The sequence below is a fragment of the Sus scrofa genome, chromosome 1 (assembly GCF_054392235.1).
Source record: "Sus scrofa isolate SSC_HxYL_T2T_F1_AM1 chromosome 1, Sscrofa_HxYL_maternal_Yorkshire_Landrace_v2.0, whole genome shotgun sequence".
NCBI classification, from domain to species: domain Eukaryota; kingdom Metazoa; phylum Chordata; class Mammalia; order Artiodactyla; family Suidae; genus Sus; species Sus scrofa.
This window is the reverse complement of record NC_139383.1, coordinates 107,540,929-107,560,801: the sequence shown is the minus strand read 5'-3', so window position 1 is coordinate 107,560,801 and position 19,873 is coordinate 107,540,929. Positions and strand designations below refer to the sequence as shown.

Sequence of the window (19,873 nt, the reverse complement as noted above, 5' to 3'; positions counted from 1 at the left end):
ACCCAGATGGATGGACTTTCCAAAAAATAAATGACCAATGCCCTTCAAAAGTGTCAAGGTCGTGGAAGATAAGAAAAGACTATGAGAGTGTCACAGATGGGAAGGCAATAAGAAGACATGACAATTAGATGCAAAATTGGATCTTGGAACAGAAAAGGGACAGTAAAAAACTGATGATATCCGAATAAGGTCTCATCGTACCAATGTTAATTTCTTAGCTCTAGTCATGGTACCGTGGTTACATAAGATGTTCATATTAGGGGACAGGTTCATGGGGACACCCGGTTATTATTTTTGTACCTTTGCTATGAGTCAAAAATAACTTCAAAATAAAAAGAAATACACATATGTATGTATTTATAAAATATCTGAACTACTACAAAAACAATCCTTCTACTTTCCTGCTTTATTATTTTTTTCTTTTTAGCACTGAATGCATGGCATAGGGAAGTTCCCAGGCTAGGGGTCGAATCGGAGCTGTAGCTGCCAGCCTATGCCACAATCACAGCGACACCAGACCTGAGCCATGCCTGCGACCTACCCTACAGCTCATGGCAACACTGGATCCTTAACCCACTGAGCGAGGCCCGGAATCAAACCCACATCCTCATGGATACTAGTCGGCTTCTTAACCCACTGAGCCCACAACAGGAACTCCCACTTTTCTGCTTTATATATTGAGTGGTTTCCCCTCTCCTGGTTGGAGTCTGGCTGACAGCAGGGAGGGAGGGCAGGGCAGGCAGTGACTGCCGACCAGGGGGGAACTATATCCCGCACTCCTCGATCCATCTCAGGACACCCTGGCAGAGAAAGGCTTCCTCCCTTGGGGCATCCCGCACACTTCAACCCCATCTGCACACGTGCTGCTGACATCCCACAGCACAGAGACTCCAGGGTAGGCCCACTTCCTCCTGGGGTCGGTGTGGTCCCTGGCAGGTTCGGGTGGGGAGCAATGCTGGCTCTTCCTGAGAAGCGGGCACAGAGCCAAAGCTGAGGCTCCATGCACAGCCCTGTGCAGCCTCACCCCTCCCCTCCCCTACTGCAGGCTTTCTAAGAGCAGTTCCAAGCCCCAAGGAGACTGCTCTGCTTTGTCAAAGGCCATCCTTAACTTTACAGGGGCCAATCTTCCTGAGTGCCTTTATTTTTGTTCTTCTTTTGTGGCATAGGGAAGTTGCCGGGTCAGGAATTGAATCTGAGCCACAGTTGAGACCTACACCACACTTGCAGCAATGGTAGGTACTTAACCCACTGTTCCAGGCTGGGGATGGAACCAGTGCCTCCACAGGGACAAGCAGGATCATTAACCCACTGTGCTACAGCAGGAACTCCTTGTTTTGTTTTGTTTTGTTTTGTTTTGTGTTGTGTTGTTTCTCCCCAACCCCCACACCCCAGTGCCTTTGTCGTGGGACCAGGGCTCCCTTCACAGGAGAGGGTCAAGAATACTAATGCAGGGAGGGAGCAGGGCAAGGTTGACAGAAAGATAAGTGTGCTCTTGACAGAATTCCCTAGGGAGGGAGAGCGGTCAAGGCCAGATTCCAGAACAGTGAGCCCACATGTGGACATGGCTGGGGAACACCTGCCAGCTTAGGGGCAGAGGATGGCAAGTACGACTCTTCAGCTAAGGTAGTCAGAGACTTTTTTCTGAGGGGGACAGCATCAGAAGGCTTCTGTAAGGGGTGGGTGTTATCAGAGCTATGTTAGAAAAGGCTGTACTGGCCCGGAGTGTGGGTGTGTGGAGCCCACTGATTAGAAGGCTGACATCAGCAAAAAATAAAAATAAATAAAAAATAAAAGCAGTTCCCATCGTGGCTCAGCGGTAACAAGTCCAGCTAGTACCCATGAGGATGCGAGTTCGATCCCTGGCCTCGCTCAGTGGGTTAAGGCTCTGACATTGCTGTGAGCTGTGGTGTAGGTTGCAGTCTTGGCTCAGATCCTGCATTGCTGTGGCTGTGGTGCTGGCCCACAGCTGCAGGTCCAATTCAATCCCTAGCCTTGGAACTCCACATGCCATAGGTGTGGTCCTAAAAAGCAATAAATAAAATAAAATAAACAAAAATAAAATAAAGCAAAATAAAATAAATAGGAGGCTGACATTCCAATTTCCACTGGCAATGGAGGCAGAGATGGAAATGGAGTGGATCTGAGAGCATGGGACAGACCGGAGGGCTCGTGTGTGTGTGTGTTGTGTGTGTGTGTGTGTGTGTGTGTGTGTGTGTGTAGGAAAGCAAGTGAGACAGTAGGGCTTGTATGTGTGTGTGTGTGTGTGTAGGAAAGCAAGTGAGACAGCAGAGTCCACAGAGACCCACCCAGAGACCCTGCCAGGACTAGACCCAATGTGGCTCCGGGCAAGTAGCTGGAGGAGGGAGTGTGTTCCAGCTGGGTATGGCTTTCCTGACCACCCCCACCCCCCGCCCCCCAACCTGGGAGAGGAAGTAATTGTGAATCACTGCACATTTCCCACGAAGTGGTACCCATTGGGCCTGTGTGGCGTCCCACCTCCAACCCCAGCCACATCCACCCTGTTGCCTAAATCACCTCCACTGGGACCAGTGTCCCTTCCTTGGCCCTAAAAACCCCTGAGGGCTTGCCCTTCCCTGTTCAAAGCTCCCTGCAAACCCCAGTTGCCAGGGTCTTGCTGTCCTTAGTGTCTTCTTCGTAGGCTACAGCCACCATTTCCTGCCTCCCCTTTGCCTTTTCTGAGCCACCCAGAAAATTCTCAACACGGGCCTTCTGGGAACCCGTTCTTATCCATATGAGGTGATTCCAGACCAAGAGAAGAGCTCCCTCAGGAACGCTCCTCTTGGCCCCCAATGAACTATGCCTGCTGGAAATGAGCTAGCCTTGGGGAGTTCCCTGGTGGTCTAGTGGCTAGGACTCAGTGCTGTCACCACTGAGGCCCAGGTTCAATCCCTGGTCTCGGAACTGAGATCCCACATAGACACAAAACTAGCCTGGTTCAGCTAGTGCATTTCTCCTTTGAGGTGAATGGTTTACAACTGGGAACAAGTCTTTTGGTGGATAAGGTCCTGAAGGATAAGACCTCCTGAAAAGGTCTTTGAACCCAAAGAGGCAAAAGTAGGACATCTGTTTATATAGGAACCACAAACATGGAATTAGCGAGAGTGGTTTGGGCCCTCCACCATAACTGCTGTCATTTCTTTCTTTATTTTTTTATTGGTTGTACCCAAGGCATATGAACATTCCTGGGCCAGGGATCAAATGTGAGCTGGGCCTGCAACACCAGATCCTTAACCCACTGAGCGAGGCCAGGGATGGAACCCGCAACCTTATGGTTACTAGTCAGGTTTGTTAACCGCAGAGCCACAACAGGAACTCCATAAATAAATATTTAATTTAAATTATCTGGAGTTCCCATCATGGCGCAGCAGAAACAAGTCTGACTAGGATCCGTGAAGACACAGGTTCAATCCCTGGCCTCACTCAGTGGGTCAAGGATCTGGCATTTCCATGAGCTGGATCACAGACGCGGCTAGGATCTGGCATTGCTGTGACTGTGCTATAGGCCAGCAGCTGTAGCTCCGATTCGACCTCTAGCTGGGGAACCTCCCTATGCCGTGGTGCGGTCCTAAAAGAGCAAAAATAAAATAGAATAAAATAAAATAAAATAAAATAATAAAATAAAACAAAACATAACAAAAATTTTCATGCTACAAATAATTAAAGTCTATAGTCAGACATCTGCACTCCAGGATGGACGGTCTTTTCAGAGCAGATGTAATGGAGGACAGGGAAGCCACTGAGGGTTAAGAGAGGAGGAGTGTAAAGGGAAAAGCCAGGGTGGGAGATGCCGAAGATGCTAATGACCGCCCCCCGCCGGCCCCCCGCCCTTTGCAGTGGTGTCTGAAGTCCTCCAGGACTTGCACTTCCAGACATCAAAGCTCATTAAAGTCAGACGCAAACTAGCCTGCTGAGTCAGTACAGGACGAGACAAAGAATCAGCTGATAAAACCACATTCATGAACACACAGATGTGCCCATGGGAACTTACTGTACAATAAGGATGGTGTTTCACATCAGGGGAAAGGAGAAACCATCCACAAACACAGAGAGTGAGACAACCAGGGAGCTATTGAGGAAAAAATGACCCTCATGTCTGCCTCCCACTACCATGGACAACACAGTCCAAGTTGGTCAAAATCCAAGATTTTGAGAGTTCCTGTCATGGCTCAGCAGAAATGAATCTGACTAGCATCCATGAGGACGCAGGTTTGATGCCTGGCCTCACTCAGTAGGTTAAGGATCCGACATTGCCATGAGCTGTGGTGTAGGTTTCAGATGCAGCTTGGAAGTTTTCGTTTTTTCCTTTTTTACAGGTGCACCTGTAGCATATGGAAGTTCCCTAGCTAAGGGTTGAATCAGAGCTGCAGCTGCAGGACTACACCACAGCCACAGCAAAGCTGGATCCCAGCCATAATTGCAACCTACACCACAGTCTGCAGCAATGCTGGATCCTTAACCCACTGAGCGAGGCCAGGGATCAAACCCCCATCCTCATGGACACTCTGTCGGGTCTTTAACCCACTGAGCCACAACAGGAACTCCCAAGATACCAGTTTTAAACTCCATCAAAGTCTGAAAATCTGTGTGATGAAAGAAATTACAGACATAATTAAAGACAAGTGAGAGGCTAACAGAGGACTCATTGCCAAAAACCATAAAAATCTCCTTTAGTCTAGGCACTGTCCTGAGGCTGCCACATCTATTAACATTTACAGCTCTAGCCAGAGCCTCCTTGACTGCCTGCTTGCATCTCTTACAAGCACCCTATTTTAATAAATCTATTTCTTGCCTATCAAAAGAAAAACATTTACTTCTCTAGGGGGTTCCCATCATGGCTCAGTGGTAATGAACCTGACTATTATCCATGAGGATGCAGGTTCGATCCCTGGCTGGTGGCTGAGCTGGGCCCTGATGCCCTGCTGGGTACAGGCTGTGACTAATAGGCTATTGGGAGGTTAGTATATTTCCTCAGTGGGCTAAGGATCCAGCGTTGCCATGAGCTGTGATGTAGGTTGCAGACGTGGCTCGGACCTGGCATTGCTATGGCTGTGGTGTAGGTCGGCAGTCGCAGCCCTGATTTGACCTCTAGCCCGGGAACTTCCATATGCTTCAGGTGTGGCCCTTAAAAAAAAGAGAGAGAGACAAAAAAAAATTCACTCCTCTAGATCTCTAGGCCCACTGATGATCCCAAATCATCTGCAATTGATTGCAGATCCCATTTACCCTGCAAATATGGAACTCAATGCAAAAATAAAATGAGTCCCCACATTCACCCACCCCACAGTTCCCTTAAACTCACTTCTTCTGTTAAGCCTTTCATGGGTGGTCCACCATTGAGTGTTTCCTCCTATGAACAAAGATGGCAGGGAAAAAGGATTCGAGGGCAGGAGGAAATGAGGGAATGAGATAATGGGGGGAGGGTAGGGAGCAGGGAGGGCAGAATGAAAGGAAAACCATGAAGAGAAAGAGAAGGAAAAACACTGTGAGAAAGAGACAATCCGAATAGTCTCATCCATCCTACATGGTTGCATGGGCACCTCTCTTTGTCAGGTTGCTTTGCATGAGACAAAACCCAGGACGACGAAGGGCCTGACAGCATCAGAAAGAAGTTTAGGAAGTTATTATCTTCACCCTCATTGGCTCTTCATTTGACTTGTTAACAAGAACTTATTGGAAAACATGCTTTCGGAGTTCCCCCTGTGGCACAGTGGAAATGAATCTGACTGGGAACCATGAGGTTTTGGGTTCAATCCCTGGCCTCGCTAAGTGGGTTAAATCCTCACAGCATTGCTGTGAGCAGTGGTGTAGGTTGCAGACGTGGCTTGGATCTTGTGTTGCTGTGGCTGTGGCGTAGGCCAGCAGCTGTAGCTCCGATTGGACCTCTAGCTTGGGAACCTCCATATGCTGCGGGTGTGGCCCTAAAAAGCAAAAAAATAAAAAACATGATTTCATTCAATGTATCCACTTTTTACAATGGCCCTATGTTCTGTCTTTCCAAAGGAGTGGAGCTCAAGGCAGCTGGCCATGGAGGGGTGGGGAAGGGAGGCAGACAGGTCCACCTGTGGCTGTGTCATTAACCTAAGCAGGACTTCAGAGTTACATGGGAGCTGTTGAGAAAGGCAACGTCCAGGACTCTCCTCATTCCACTCAACTCTGGGGTTGGATCTGTCCAAGCTCTGGAGCAAGTCCAACGTGCAGCCAGAGTGGTGAAACCCACTTTAAAACTTGCTGCTGAGCCCCAAGACCATCCACTAACAGCAGAAGTGCCACACTTCCCCGCTTATAACATCCCAGTCTCTCCCACAAAAGGTTAATGGCCAAAGAGACTTGGAGCTGCAATTCTCATTCCATAAGGTGAAAAAATACACTAGCCTCCCCCAAAAGCCTATGAATCACAGCCTGTACCCAGCAGGGCACCAGAAGTGGGTGGGGAAGGGGTGGGCACCAGCCACCAGCGAGCAGTGGGATTGGCCATTTTCCATCTCCATGTCTCTGTCTCTTCTTTTGCAGATTAGAGCTACGATCCTCATCCTCCTCCTCAAAAGGACAAAGTGAGGATGTGCCCTTGGGGCCTTAGATTCACGGGCTCTTTGGGGACTTAGGTACTCTTGAAATGTGGGGGTGGGGTAGAGGTGGAATTTTATTTTATTTTTTAATTTTAATGTTTTTGCTATATGGAAGTTCCCAGGCTGGGGGTCGAATTGGAGCTGCAGCTGCCGGCCTACACCACAGCCACAGCAACGCCAGATCCAAGCCGCATCTGTGCCCTATACCACAGCTCATGGTAACACCAGATCCTTAACCCACTGAGCGAGGCCAGGGATCGAACCCACATCCTCATGGATCCTAGTCCTCATGGATCCTAGTCAGGTTCACTAACCACTGAGCAATAAAGGGAACTCCCCTGGGGTGGAATTTGAAATCAGTATCCCAAAAATGCTGGGAAACAGAACATACATTCAAGAAGCTCCTCTGTCCCTATGTCTCAATCTCTCTCTCTCCCCTGTCCATCCATCCATCCATTTTCCTTTCTAGTTGTTTCTGGGGGAGGGGTGGAGGAGAACACAACCATACAAAGGTCATGAGGCATTTTCTTCCTGAGCATCAACTGCTATCTCTCAGGTCCTAAAAAGAAAATGACCTCACCCACTGAAAAGCAACATTCTTCTTCACTCCCTCAAGTTTTCTCAAGGTTTCCAGGATTTTTGACAATTTTCTCTCCCAGAAACATCAAAACACCATTGCAAACAGGCAGCTGGGGACATTCTCTGAGGTTTTGCTTTGTTTTGTTTGTCTTTGGCTTCCATTTAAAATAGTCATCAGATTAAATAAAAACAAGCAACAAGTGCTTTAGCAGAAAGATTTCCCATATAGCTGTGTCAATAGAAAGTGTATTTTTTAAAAGAAGTGTGTTACATAGACACATCTAACCTGAGCCTTGGTTAGGACTGCCCACAGCTGGCCCCTCCCCTGGAGTATGGACTCCAGCTGTTCCGGGGGTGGGGCGGGTGCAGCTGGTGAGAGCAGGATTGAAATGTCCCCCCTTGGCCAGCAGTACACAGGCAGGACCTGGGTGTTTGCATTTTTCTGGGGAACTTCAGGGAATGCGGAAAGTTTAGGAGATGCATTTAGAGGGTATAAGTGTTTTCCACACTCTGCCTCACAACCAACATCTGTTTAACAGGCCTTCCAGATGTGGACATCTGGGTATAGTGAGCCCTAACCTGTCCCAGGAGCAGGAGCTGGAAGTGCCAGGCCCAGACTGGGCACGTCTCCAAGGGCCCCATGTCCTGAGAGCCCGGCTGTTACCGCAGGGAGGTCAGGTGCGCTGGGAAGACCCCTCCTTCCAAAATTCTCCCCTGTGAACAGAGCTCCTACCACTCACAAAGCACGCCTCTGGGGTGAAGCTTCACAGCTTCCTGGGACCCTCCTCCTGAAAGAGTCCATTTCACCTGGAGGAAACTATGAAAGATGCTCTGCTGAAGGCACCTGTCCAGAGGGCCCAAACCCAGGTCGAGCCCTCTCACTGAAAGTCATTGCTCCAGAAACCAAGCCCCCAACCCCCATCAACACACAACACTTTTTTTTTTTCTTTTTAGGGCTGCACCTGCCACCTATGGAAGTTCCCAGGCTAGGGGTCCAATTGGAGCTGCAGCTGCCAGCCTATGACACAGGCACAGCAACACCAGATGCAAGCCGCATCTGTGACCTAGGCCACAGTTTGCTGCAACACCAGATCCTTAACCCATTGAGCGAGGCCAGGGACCAAACCTGCATCCTCATGGACACCATGTCAGGTTCTTAACCTGCTGAGCCACATGGGGAACTCCCACATAGCAAATTGTTAATGCTCCTGTTATGACTTCACTTCCCCCCAAACTACATGTCTCTCCCCTTTACAACGAAAATCCTACATTATAGCGAGGACCTGCATTATCCTCCTGTCTCCAATCCATCTCCTTGACCTTCACCCTCCCCACCAGACTGTCACCTCTCCAGTCAGGCTCACCAGTGGTCCCTGTGGCTCCATCAGGTAAATCTTGGTCATACTCCCGCACGGCCTCCAGCAGCAGACAACCTGCCCCCCACGCCCTTGAAACACATCCTCTCAGGGCTTCTGGCACTCCGCTCTTGCCTGAATTTCCCCCTGTCTCACTGCCAACATCTCCTGGGTCCTTTGCTGGGTCCCCTCACAGCCTTGCCGTCTAAATGTAGGGAGACCCCAGGGCTCAGCCCCTGTACATCTGGTCTACCCGACCCCACTTCCCCATTCAAGCATCTCCTCTGCTTTCCCTCTTTCTCGCTCTGCTCCAACACTGGCCTCCCTGCTATCCCTGGAATAATGCCTCTAGTTCAGGCCTTTACATGTGGTGCCCCCTCTGCCTGGACTACCCCTCCCCAGACATCTGCAGGCTCACCCCTCTACCTCCTTTGGCAACAGCTTCCCTAACATCCTATTAAAATTGTAACTATGACACAATGGGTTAAGAATCCACCTGCAGCAGCTCAAGTCATTGCACAGGTTTGGGTTGGATCCCCCTTGCCCACACATGGGTTGAAGGATCCACAGCTGCGGCTTGGATTCAAACCCTGGTCCAAGGACTTCCATATGCCATAGGTATGGCCAATAAATAACTAAATAAAATTTTAAAATAAGATTGCAACCTCCTCCCGACCCTCATCACTCCCCATTCCATTTTCTTGATTTATTTTTTCCCCACAGCAGCTGCCATCCACAAGAATAGGTTCCACAAGACCTGAGCGATTCATCTCCTTTGCTCACTCCCAGATCCTAGGACAGTGCCAGACGCAGGGCGAGTACTCAGTGCACACTTACAGCGTCAATATCGGACCAGTTACAGGCTCACACTAACAGGGATTTATTTTAGAACTTCAAGGATGCCAAGGAAAGCACCACATATATTTCCCTTTCTCTCTCAGGGCTGATCTCTTCCCTTCCCTCCAATGGCTGTGGCTTCAGAATTTCCCAGGTCCACTCCTGGTCCCAGGTTCCAGGAAAGCCCCAGGTCCACTGCAGCATTCTAAAGATCGTCTGTCCACCCAGAGGGGCAGCCAGTCAGCTGCACTTGGCTTTTCTCCAAAGCAGGGCCCCCACATGGCTCCTCGCAACTTGTTCTCGAGGTGGGACAAGTACAAGAGGTGGAACCTGGGAGAGACCCAGACCCTGAGCAGAAGAGACCCTCCCCAAGCCTCCTGGTGCAGGCAACACCCTGCTCCTCTGTAGTTTTTGAGCCTCCTATCACCTCTGACCTTCCAATTCTCCTGAGGGAGCCCGATCATCCCTCTTCACCAGATAAGAAAGCCAAGCCTCAGAGAGGTCGAGGGGTTTATCTGAGGTCACACAGGCAGCTAGAAGCAAATTTGGAACCAGCTCTTGAAATCTGCTGAGGATTTACCATGTTTGGGAAAGATGCACGTGATGTGGCCACTTTCCTTAATGGTTCACACTCTGTTTGGGAGAACTCAAGACTTCAAATCTCCGCCCAGTCTTTCAGCCAAGTTCACCTTCGATGCAAGGTCAGGGCTGCCACAGACTGACCGTGAGCAGGGAGACCAACACGAGATTTGGGTCAGAAGGCCTCACGTGTCTAATGAGATCTTGAGCACAGAGTCCTGGTGACTCCCTGAGAGACTCAACTGGTTGGCTGCCAACAACTGCTTATATTTGAAATCAGAGGAAATATTCACAAGTGGTAGACTTTTTTTTTCCTTTTCACGGCTGCACTTGCAACACATGGAAGTTCCCAAGTTAGGGGTCAAATCAGAGCTGCAGCTGAGGCCTATGCCACAGCCACAGCAACACCAGATCCCAGCCGCATCTGTGACCTAAATTACAGCTTGTGGCAATGCCAGACCCTTAACCCACTGAGAAAGGCCAGGGATCGAACCCACATCCTCCCAGAGACTATGTTGGGGTTCTTAACCTGCTGAGCCACAACGGGAACTCCACAAGTGGTAGATTTTCAATGTGCACATTTTGGATAAATTGCAATCGCCAGATCTCTTCCAGAACATGAGAAAATGGAGAACAGGGAGCAGTGCCTAGCACACAGCAGGTGATCAATAAATGAGTGTTCTGTGAATTATGAGTCTGGCTGAGCCCCAGCTGCCCTGTGGGAGTGGAGGTAGGTCAGAGGGACTGGGGGCACAACATCAGGGGCTTCCTGCCCAGATCCCACACTCTGCTGCCTGGGGCATCTATACCTTGGTAATCTAGGGCCAGGTGGCCAGACGCCATATGGAGGTAAGGTTGCTTATTACCACCTATGAGTTTGCCCAGGCCCAGTACCTGCCCAGGCCCCGCCCCCTCCCGGGGCATCATTACCTGGGAGATGTGGGACTGGGTCTTCTCACTCTCACCATCACCCTCCGTCTTGTCTGCCAGCAGCCCCTGCACCTGGTACTCAAGCACGTAGCTGTCAATGAACCGTTCCAGCTCCTCGATCTCCTGGGAGCGGCTGCTCCCGGCCTCAGACGAAGCTGACGCTGCCGAGGAGTTCTCCATCCCTCCCGCTCAGAGGTCGGGGCTGTGGGAGACAGAGAACAGACAGGCTCTGTGAGATATTACTGGGGGCAGAGAAATCTTACCCCTCCTTGAAGCATTCTTTCATCCATCATCCCATCTTGGTCTCCCAAAATCCTGAGAAGTTGCTGGCATGCTGGCTTGCCTTTAGTGCAAAGAGGATGCTATGATCCCCCTTGTATGGGGAGGAAGACTCAGGCCCATTAAAGGCAGGGAATTTGCCTAAATGGTCAACACAGTAACTTCTGCGATGTTGGATATCAATCCATACCTAGACCTTAGCACCTGGGAAAAAACAGAATATGGACCCAGCCTACCACCCCAGCCCCACTTTCCAACTTGGAGTTAACAAAATCTACCACAAGGCAGAATGAAACAGATCACAAGCTTCTATATCCCTGACCCCAGCATTAGGATGTCCAGGAGGTCCCCAAACACAAACCCTCTAAGGGGCCTGGCCGCCAAAAAAATGCTGCCTTCTCAGATGACATTTTCAGAGGTCCTGGTATGTACGCAGCAGGATCAGTGGCATTGCCAGGAAGCAGGTTCGATCCCATGCCCCGCACTGTGAGTTAATGGATCCGATGTTGCTTCAGCCAAAGCAGAGGTCACAACTGCAGCTCGGATCCAATCCCTGGCCTGGGAACTCCATGCGCCACGGGGCGGCCAAAAAATAAATAAAATAAAAATATATTTTCTCTTTGGACACCAAACTATCCCTAAGTCAGGTGAAGACTGTAGCCCTTACCATGGTTTTGCATCCCTATTAGTGGTGCATCCACTGAGTCACAGGCTACACTCAGTAATAAGGACTCTACTGGCTTTTTGTGTGTGTGTCTTTTTAGGGCCGCACCCGTGGCATATGGAGGTTCCCAGGCTAGGGGTCAAATCGGAGCTGTAGCTGCTGGCCTACACCACAGCCACAGCAACGCTAGATCTGAGCCGCATCCGTGATCTACACCACAGCTCACAGCAACACAGGATCCTTAACCCACTGAGCAATGCCAAGGATCCAACCCGCATCCTCATGGATACTAGTTGGATTCCTTTCCGCTGAGCCATGATAGGAACTCCCCTGACTGGGTTTTAATGATAGGGTGTGAAAGGCCTGGCAGGTTGTCTAGAGAGTGTGGTCCAGCCATGGATGCTGCCCAGACACCATGTATGGGAGCATGCTGCCTTCATCAGTGCTCAAGTCCTCTCCTGGGGGGCGTGGCATAACATGACCAGTATTCCAGGGATACCTGCTAAAGTCTACCAATAGAACAGCAGTTGGGCATTGGTCTGTACCTAGACCTTAGCACCTGGGAAAAAGCAGAATATGGACACCCAACTAGACTGGATCAACCCAGCCACTGCAGAGGCCCAAGCCTGCAGGGTCACTTCCACTGGCCATTCTTGCCCCCAAAGCGCCTCCCCCGCTGAAAGTGGGGGAGGCTAGAAACATTCCCACCAGGGAACCTCCTCATCTTCTTGACAGGTTCTCTGCCCGAAGTCAAAGGGCTTTAAAGCTTGTCTGGTGTCCCTTCCATTGTATGGAAATCAGTGCTCTCTACAGGGGTGGGGGTGGGGGGCACTCAGAAGAGGAAGCAGAGGCTACGCATGGCTTCACCATCAGGACTAGCAGAACCATCTCCTACCAAACCACCACCATCAGATACACAAAGAAGACCCGAGAAATGTATGCATAGGGCTCTGAGACCACAAAGGGCTATGGTGCCAAGAATAGCACTGTGGATTATAAAAACAGCAGCCTGGTATGTTTAAAGGAACACTTGAATTTTAAAACCTTGGATTACCCAGAGCTTTTTTAAGATACAGTTATTCACCAACAATTAACGGTTTGTTGAGTTTTTAATTGCGATGAATCTGCAACAAGGCAAGGAAGAGCCTGTAGGGTGCCAGAAATGCAGCTAAGACCGTGAACACTGAGTCTCCCACACCCTGGCCAGGCTTCCCGGAGGCTGTGTTGACCTCAAGGAGGAAGAACTGCCCAAGCGGACACACATCCTCCAGCTGGTTCCCTGACTCAGGGTTTGTCCTCCCTTAGACACCAGGCCTGCTGTGGGGGCTGTGTGCTGTATTCCCAAGCTTAGGGCCTTGGGGCTCATGGGTTTGTCCACCTGTTCCAGAGGGAGGAGTGTGAGGTTTCAGGCCTGGGTGCCCTCTTCAGGGAGAGGGAACCCAGGTGGGGTGGCCTGGGTGGCAGTGAGTCTGTAGGAAGTTGGTTCAGACTGAAATAAGCATGCCTAGTGGTACAGGACCACAGGAGGCAGTAGGGGTGAGGATGGAGAAAGTAGGGGTGGGGATGGGGGGGGCAGGTGTGGGGATGGAGGAGGTATGGGTGGGGATGTCCAATGCCTCTTCCTCTACCTGCATTCAAGGCCTACAGTGGCCTTACATCCCTCCCACCTCTAACACCCACCAGTTCCAATGGTAGCCTGTGCCCCCTCCAGTCCCCAGCCTCTTTGTCCTGAGTACAAGCTGTACAAGCCGCCTTGGCAGGCAGAACCCTAAGAGCATCCTGAGTGTATGCCTTCTCTCAGTTACTCAATCAAACACTAACCTAGGTACTCCTGGGAAGGGATTTTGCAAATATAGTTAAATTCCAAATCAGTAGACTTGAAGAGAGAGAGGCTATTCAGGAGGGTCTGATCCAATCACACAAGCCCTTTAAACCTGGGGCTGGAGGTAGAGACAGCATTGCTGGCCTGCAGAGGAGGGGTGTGTGCAAGGATTGTGGGCAGCCTTTAACAGCTGAGAGCAATCCCTAGTCAGTGACCAAAAAGGAAAAGGTGCTGGCATCCACAACTGCATGAAGTAAATTCTCTACCAACAAATGAGCCTGGGAGCAGGTATTATTCCCCCAGAGCCTCCAGACAAGAATTCAGCTTGGCTGCCACTTGATTTCAGCCTCCTGTTATACTTCTGACTGGACTTCTGACTTCTAGAACTGTGAGATGATAAACAGATATCATATTAAGTTGCTATGTCGTAATCTGTTAACGCGCAGCAATAAACCACTAATACATGATGCTCTTTCTGCCTCTGTGCTTGGCCTCACACTGTGCCCCTCACTCAGAGTCACCTTTCCCGTCTCTCCACCTGCCAAATCTCACAGAGTGCTGGAACGGCACCTTAGAGGCCAGGTGGCAACTAGCCCAATCCCCAGGTTTACCAGCGGGCCAATGGAGAAAGGATTCGCTCAGCCTCAGCCTAGGAGCATAAATATGACAAACTCTGCTAATATCATGGACCAGGCACTCTCCTCAGTGCTCCATATGCCATCATCTGTTACCCCTCACAATAACTCTATAAAAGCAACATAATTATACTACTTAGAAGAGGAAACTCAGGTTCAGAGAGGTTAAGTAAGTGACCCAAGTTTGCACAGCGGAGCTCCATGTCTACTTATGTACACCCCACTGCCTCTTTTTTTTTTTTTTTTTTTTTTTTAAGGACCACGGCATATGGAGGTTCCCCGGCTAGGGATTGAACCGGAGCTATAGTTGCCGGCCTACACCACAGCCACAGCAACACCAGATCTGAGCTGCAGCTGCCACCTACACAACAGCTCACGGCAACACTGGATCCTTAACCCACTGAGTGAGGCCAGGGATCGAACCTGCGTCCTCATGGATACTAGTCAGATTTGTTTCCGACGAGCCATGATGAGAACTCCCCCGCCTCTTCATCCCACTTCCTGACAGCCTAGTCAGGCCCTCAGGACATCATCTGCCAATTCTCCTTTCCCCACTGTTCTTCCAAAGTCCCACAAATTCTTCAAGCCGTGTGTGTGTGTGTGTGTGTGTGTGTGTGTGTGTGTGTGTGTGTGTGTGTACACAGCATCTTAACCCCTGCTGGGCTGTAAGTTCTCTCTAGAGGGCTGAGCCCCATGCAGGTGGCCAGTACAGGGCCCTGGGCAGGCGGCTGGCCTCAGCAGGATGGGATGATAAGGTTGGTGCCCAGAAAGGGCTGAAAAAGAGCCTCCTGCAGGAAAAGCCAGTGCCTAAGGCCACGCCCATTATTCCTCGAAGACTTAAGATCTTATCTCGGCTTCTGGCACAGGTCACAGGTGCAGGCAGAGGGCTGGGTTTTGCAGGAACTAGATAGGAGTGTTTCCAGGAGGATCAAGTGCCTGGCTCTGCCTGCTCTGCTGGGTGATGCCAGGCTCTCGCAGGCCTGTCCTGGGGCCAAATCATGGTCCCATGAGGGAGCCTGGAGGCAGAAGTCACCCCCCACTGGCTGACCAAGGAAAGGGAGAGGCATGGAGACACATTCCTATGCTATGGAATTTTGGTACCCAGAGGGAAAAGGAGCACACTGGTCACTGATCTTGGAGGCCCCCTCCTGCTGTGGTCACACTGCCCAATTGGATGCACACGTACAGCCTGAAAGCACCTGCCCAGGTCTCTGCTGATACACACCAGCAGTACCTGCAGGAGCCCACCTGGCACCTGGTGCCTGCACACCCTGAAGTAAGTGGGCGGCACTAACAGCCCCTAGGGCAGTCCTGGACCAGGACAAACGCTCCCTCTTGGTCTCTCAGAAAACAGTGGAGGCACCCTCTTCACGGTCCCTCAGCACGTCCCAGGGGATTGACCCAGCTGCCCACAGTGATGACCAGATCCATAACACCTCTTTGCCAACTCGCCCTCTTCCTCTGTCACCCCCCACCCTCTAGCCCCGGGACTCCCATTCTTGGGGTACTTCCAGGAACTCTGCTTTCTGAGGGGGAGCCAGGCTAACATATCACTTAGGCTCATTTGTACATTCTAGAATGAGCCCCAAGCAGCGTTCAGGACTCTCCTTCAGCAGAAAAGCACCAAGATTTATCTCTTTGCTAGAGAAGAGGGAGGCGAGAGAGAGAGGGAGGGTGGGCTCCTTCATTCATCTAGGCTATGGGTCAGGCAGTCCCGCCACCATTTTTTAATAGTTGTAAAATATATGTAACATAAAATGTACCATTGTAGCCATTTTTAGGGACACAAATCAGTGGCATTAGGTACATTCACAATGTTGTTTAAGCATCACTACTATTTCCGGAATGTTTTCATCATCCCAAACAGAAACCTGGTGCCCAGCAAACAACTGCCCATCCCCCACTCAAATGGAAACCACTCTACTTTCTGTCTCTATGAATTTGTCTATTTTGCATACGTAGGTGGAATCATACAATATCTGTCCTTTTATGAATGGCTTATTTCACTTAAAATGTTTTCAAGATTCATTCACGTTGGTGCATGTGCCAGAATTTCACACCTGTGTTACAGTAATATGCTGTCTATATGGACTACACTTTCGTTTATCCATTCATCCATCAGTGGACATTCAGGTTGTTTCAACCTTTGGTTACAGGGAATAACGCTGCTGTGAACAGGGCTGTGCAAGTACCTGTCTGAGTTCCTGATTTCTATTCTTTGGGGTACAAGCCTAGACGTTCCATCCCATTTTTAAGGAAAAAAAGGGTGAGGAGGCACAGTGTAAACTTTCAGGCTGGTGGAGAGAGCAAGAAATAAAGGGATGCTCTCCTTCAGGACTTGTTCCTCTCCTTCCTGCCAGTGCTCTGGGGTCTCCTCCCGGCCAGTTTCCATGCACAGGAAGACCAGGGTGGGAAACGCTCCAATAGCTTGGCGCCTGGCGAAGCTGAGAGCCAGCCACAGGAGCTAGTGTTTTAATGATCAGTGAAAGTGATACCCGGGATAAGAGGGGATGGGAGCAGAGAAAGAAAAAAGAAAGGGAACGGTGGAAGAGGAGGGAGCACCTCTCCGGGCTGCAGCCCACCAGGATGCAGCCTGCAGAGCGGAGGCCATATCCCAGGAACCCGCCCCTGCAGCTTTCCTGGCTCTCCTCCGCGCCGCGCCCTGCCCCCATTCCCTGCCAGGTGATGGATGCGAAAGAACAAAAAGGCAGACAGCAGGGGTGGGAAAAGCGCTGAGACCGCGCTTTGCTGTAAAGGGCAAGCAGCTCAGAGCCTGCCGGCGGCAGGGCGGGGCCTGGGTGGGAGGGGCTGAGCCCGGCGGCTTCCCTGGGAAAGCAGGACTCAGCAAAGGTGCTTCAGCTAACACCCAGGGCCCAGCCAGAGGTCAGGAATCCCGCTCCTCTCACCCTCCGGGCCCGCCTGCCTTCCATCCTTGGGGGGAGGTGGGAGGCTCATAGAGCTACATCAGGGGCCAGGGGTCTGGGGGAAAAGGGAAGGCCCAGTGATAAGAAGCTGGAAAAGTCCCAGGCCTCTCAGCATCCTTTCTCCACCTGCCCAGTGACAAATGGCATTAGCAGCTGTAAATTTAGGCAATCCCTTTCAGAACAGCCAAGCATTAGAGGCATCATGTCCTACCCCAATTCCCAGTACCAATTCAGTGACCTGCAAACCAGATGAAACGCTTCTGCTTCTCTGCCCTCCAGCCCTTCCTTGGGGGATCCATCATTCCAGGCCCCCAAAGGGCCATCCCTCGCCCCTCACCCCTCATCAGACCCCTTCTCCTCAAGCTCATTCTTTGGCTTGTGGCTACTGCAAGGGGTCCAGCCTCCTGGACTGCAGGCTGACTGCAGGGAGCTGTGTGGGGCTGCAGAGGGCTTGCTCTGGACTCCTGAGACAGCGGCCTGGGGGCTCGGGGATCTGAACATCCATCCATCCCATCGGGACAGCAGCTCCACAGGACAGCACATCTGAGCCGAGGGTGGGTGGCAGGGCCCAGGCAGTCAGCACCACTCCCCTGCTGTTGAATCACATCCACCCACCGTGTTTCCACCACCACTTTCCCAAGGCCGCCTGCTGCAGGCCAGCCTTGCTCGCCTGGACGCCCTTGGGTTGCTTTTGGTGACGCTGTTACACACAAGGCCCAGTCCCTCTCACCTTCCCACCTCCACACAGTGCTGGCAACGACATCTGCACCCAGAGCCTGCAAAGAGGGCTTTTTGCTTCTGTCGGCTGTTAGGCAGCCTCCAGGACAGGGCCGGGCCAGGCTGCCCACAGCGAGTGTGGGACGAGAGAGGCCAGCTGCCAGGGGATACCTACTGGGTGCCCATGGCATTCCCTGAGGAAGCCATGGGAACCCCCTTCACAATGTCCTGCTGCCACCCACCCCAAGTCCAGCCCACACCCTACCTCCTGCACGAACAGGACTTGGGGACAATGCCTTTCCTCTCAGCCTGCAGTCCTCATGCTTGGCCGCTTCTGTCAGAGCTGACCTGGGGACTCAGAGCCACATCAGTACTCGCCGAAGAAAAACAGGGGGTTCGGTGGAGGCCTCTGAATAGGAGCCTCAGACCCCCAACCACCGGAAGTAGGAAACTTCAGAAACACTTGGACTTGGAGGCCACCTCAGAAATCAGTGACATTTACTGTCTTGGGAGTCAGAACACCTGGTGTCCTCTGAATGCCTGACACCCCCCCACACACACATACCACTGAAATGTCAGACGGGGGTTAGCTAGCCTCTTCGTTTTTTTGTTTGTTTGTTTGTTTTTGGTTGTTTTTTTTAGGGCCGTACCTGCAGCACATGGAAGTTCCCAGGCTAGGGGTCAAATCGGAGCTGCAGCTACCAGCCTACACCACAGCCACAGCAACGCAGGATCCGGGCTGTGTCTGAGACCTACACCACAGCTCACGTCAATGCTGGATCTTTAACCCACTGAGCGAGGCCAGGGATCGAACCCTCAACCTCATGGATACTAGTCAGGTTCACTAACCGCTGAGCCACGATGGGAACTCCTAGCTGGTGTTTTTCAAACTGCAGACCTTAGTGGTTTCATGGGCTGCGAAATAAACTTAGTGTTAAGACAAACTATGATCATCAAAAATATATAGGAGTTCCTGTTGTGGCACAGCGGAAATGAATCCAACTAGTATCCATTAGGACACAGGTTCGATTCCTGGCCTTGCTCAGTGGGTTAAGGATCCAGTGTTGCTATGAGCAGTAGGTCACAGACATAGCTCGGATCCGGCGTTGCTGTGGCTGTGGCGTAGGCTGGCGGCTGCAGCTCTGATTCAAACCCTAGCCTGGGAAATTCCACATGCCTCGGGTCCAGCCCTAAAAAAACGAAAAAAAAAAAATTAAAAATATATAACTAAATTGAAACTATCAGTGAGTAACACACATTGTAAGTGGAGCTATTGTTTCATGGAACTTTTTTGTCTTATCTAAATACATCATGGAAATCTATTTCTTTCTGTGAGGTATGGTTAAAAGAGTTTATGGAAAGTGGCCCAGAGCAGTGCATCCCAAATTTTCTGTGGGCAGGGATCACAAGTGATCTTCTTAAAATGCAGATTCGGGCTCAAGAGGACCCCATCTGGGGCCTGAGATTCTGCATTTCTAATAAGCTGCCAGCTGGTGATGCTGCTGCTGGTCAGAGGATCTCACTGGGAACAGCCAAGATCTAGAAAACATGCACATCCCTTCTGTCCATTATCCAGCCATTACCTATCCTGCTATCCTTTCTGCAAAATGGGGATTCTCCATCCTGACCCTCTGGCCTCTTGGCTGCTCCCTGGGAGAGGGGCAGTTTCTCTCATGCCAGGCAGGATCTCCATAGGCTAAACTAGAATTTACATGTGGACTCCAGGACCACTCACCTCTATCATGATGTCTCAGCACCAGGTACAGGTAACTGCACCTCCTTAGGGTCCTGTGGGGCCGAGCTGGGGGTCCAGACACATCCACCTGCTCTCAACAAGTTGGAGGGGCTCCTGGCAGCTAAGCCCCGTGACCTCAATGGATCTTTGAAAATCCAGCTCCTTCACTGTGCAGATGAGGACCCTGGAGCCTGGAGAAGAGGAGGTCCTGCTGGGAGTCCCTCAGATCC

At 51.0% G+C, this 19,873-nt stretch overlaps 1 protein-coding gene across 50 annotated transcripts in view; it reads right to left on the bottom strand.

The window, feature by feature from the left end:
- The window catches only part of CTIF (cap binding complex dependent translation initiation factor), a 321,869-nt gene that overhangs the window by 224,011 nt on the left and 77,985 nt on the right, over positions 1 to 19,873 (bottom strand). For 23 of the 50 annotated variants that reach the window (XM_013992849.3, XM_084965712.1, XM_013992850.3 and 20 more), the window contains exon 2: positions 10,868 to 11,069. In XM_013992849.3, coding sequence (XP_013848303.1) covers positions 10,868 to 11,047 — 180 coding nt within the window. In that variant the 5' untranslated portion in view covers positions 11,048 to 11,069. Of the gene's footprint in view, positions 1 to 5,320; positions 5,369 to 10,867; positions 11,070 to 19,643 lie in introns of all 50 variants that reach the window. The other 27 variants (XM_013992847.3, XM_021092862.2, XM_013992848.3 and 24 more) reach the window with 3 other exon arrangements.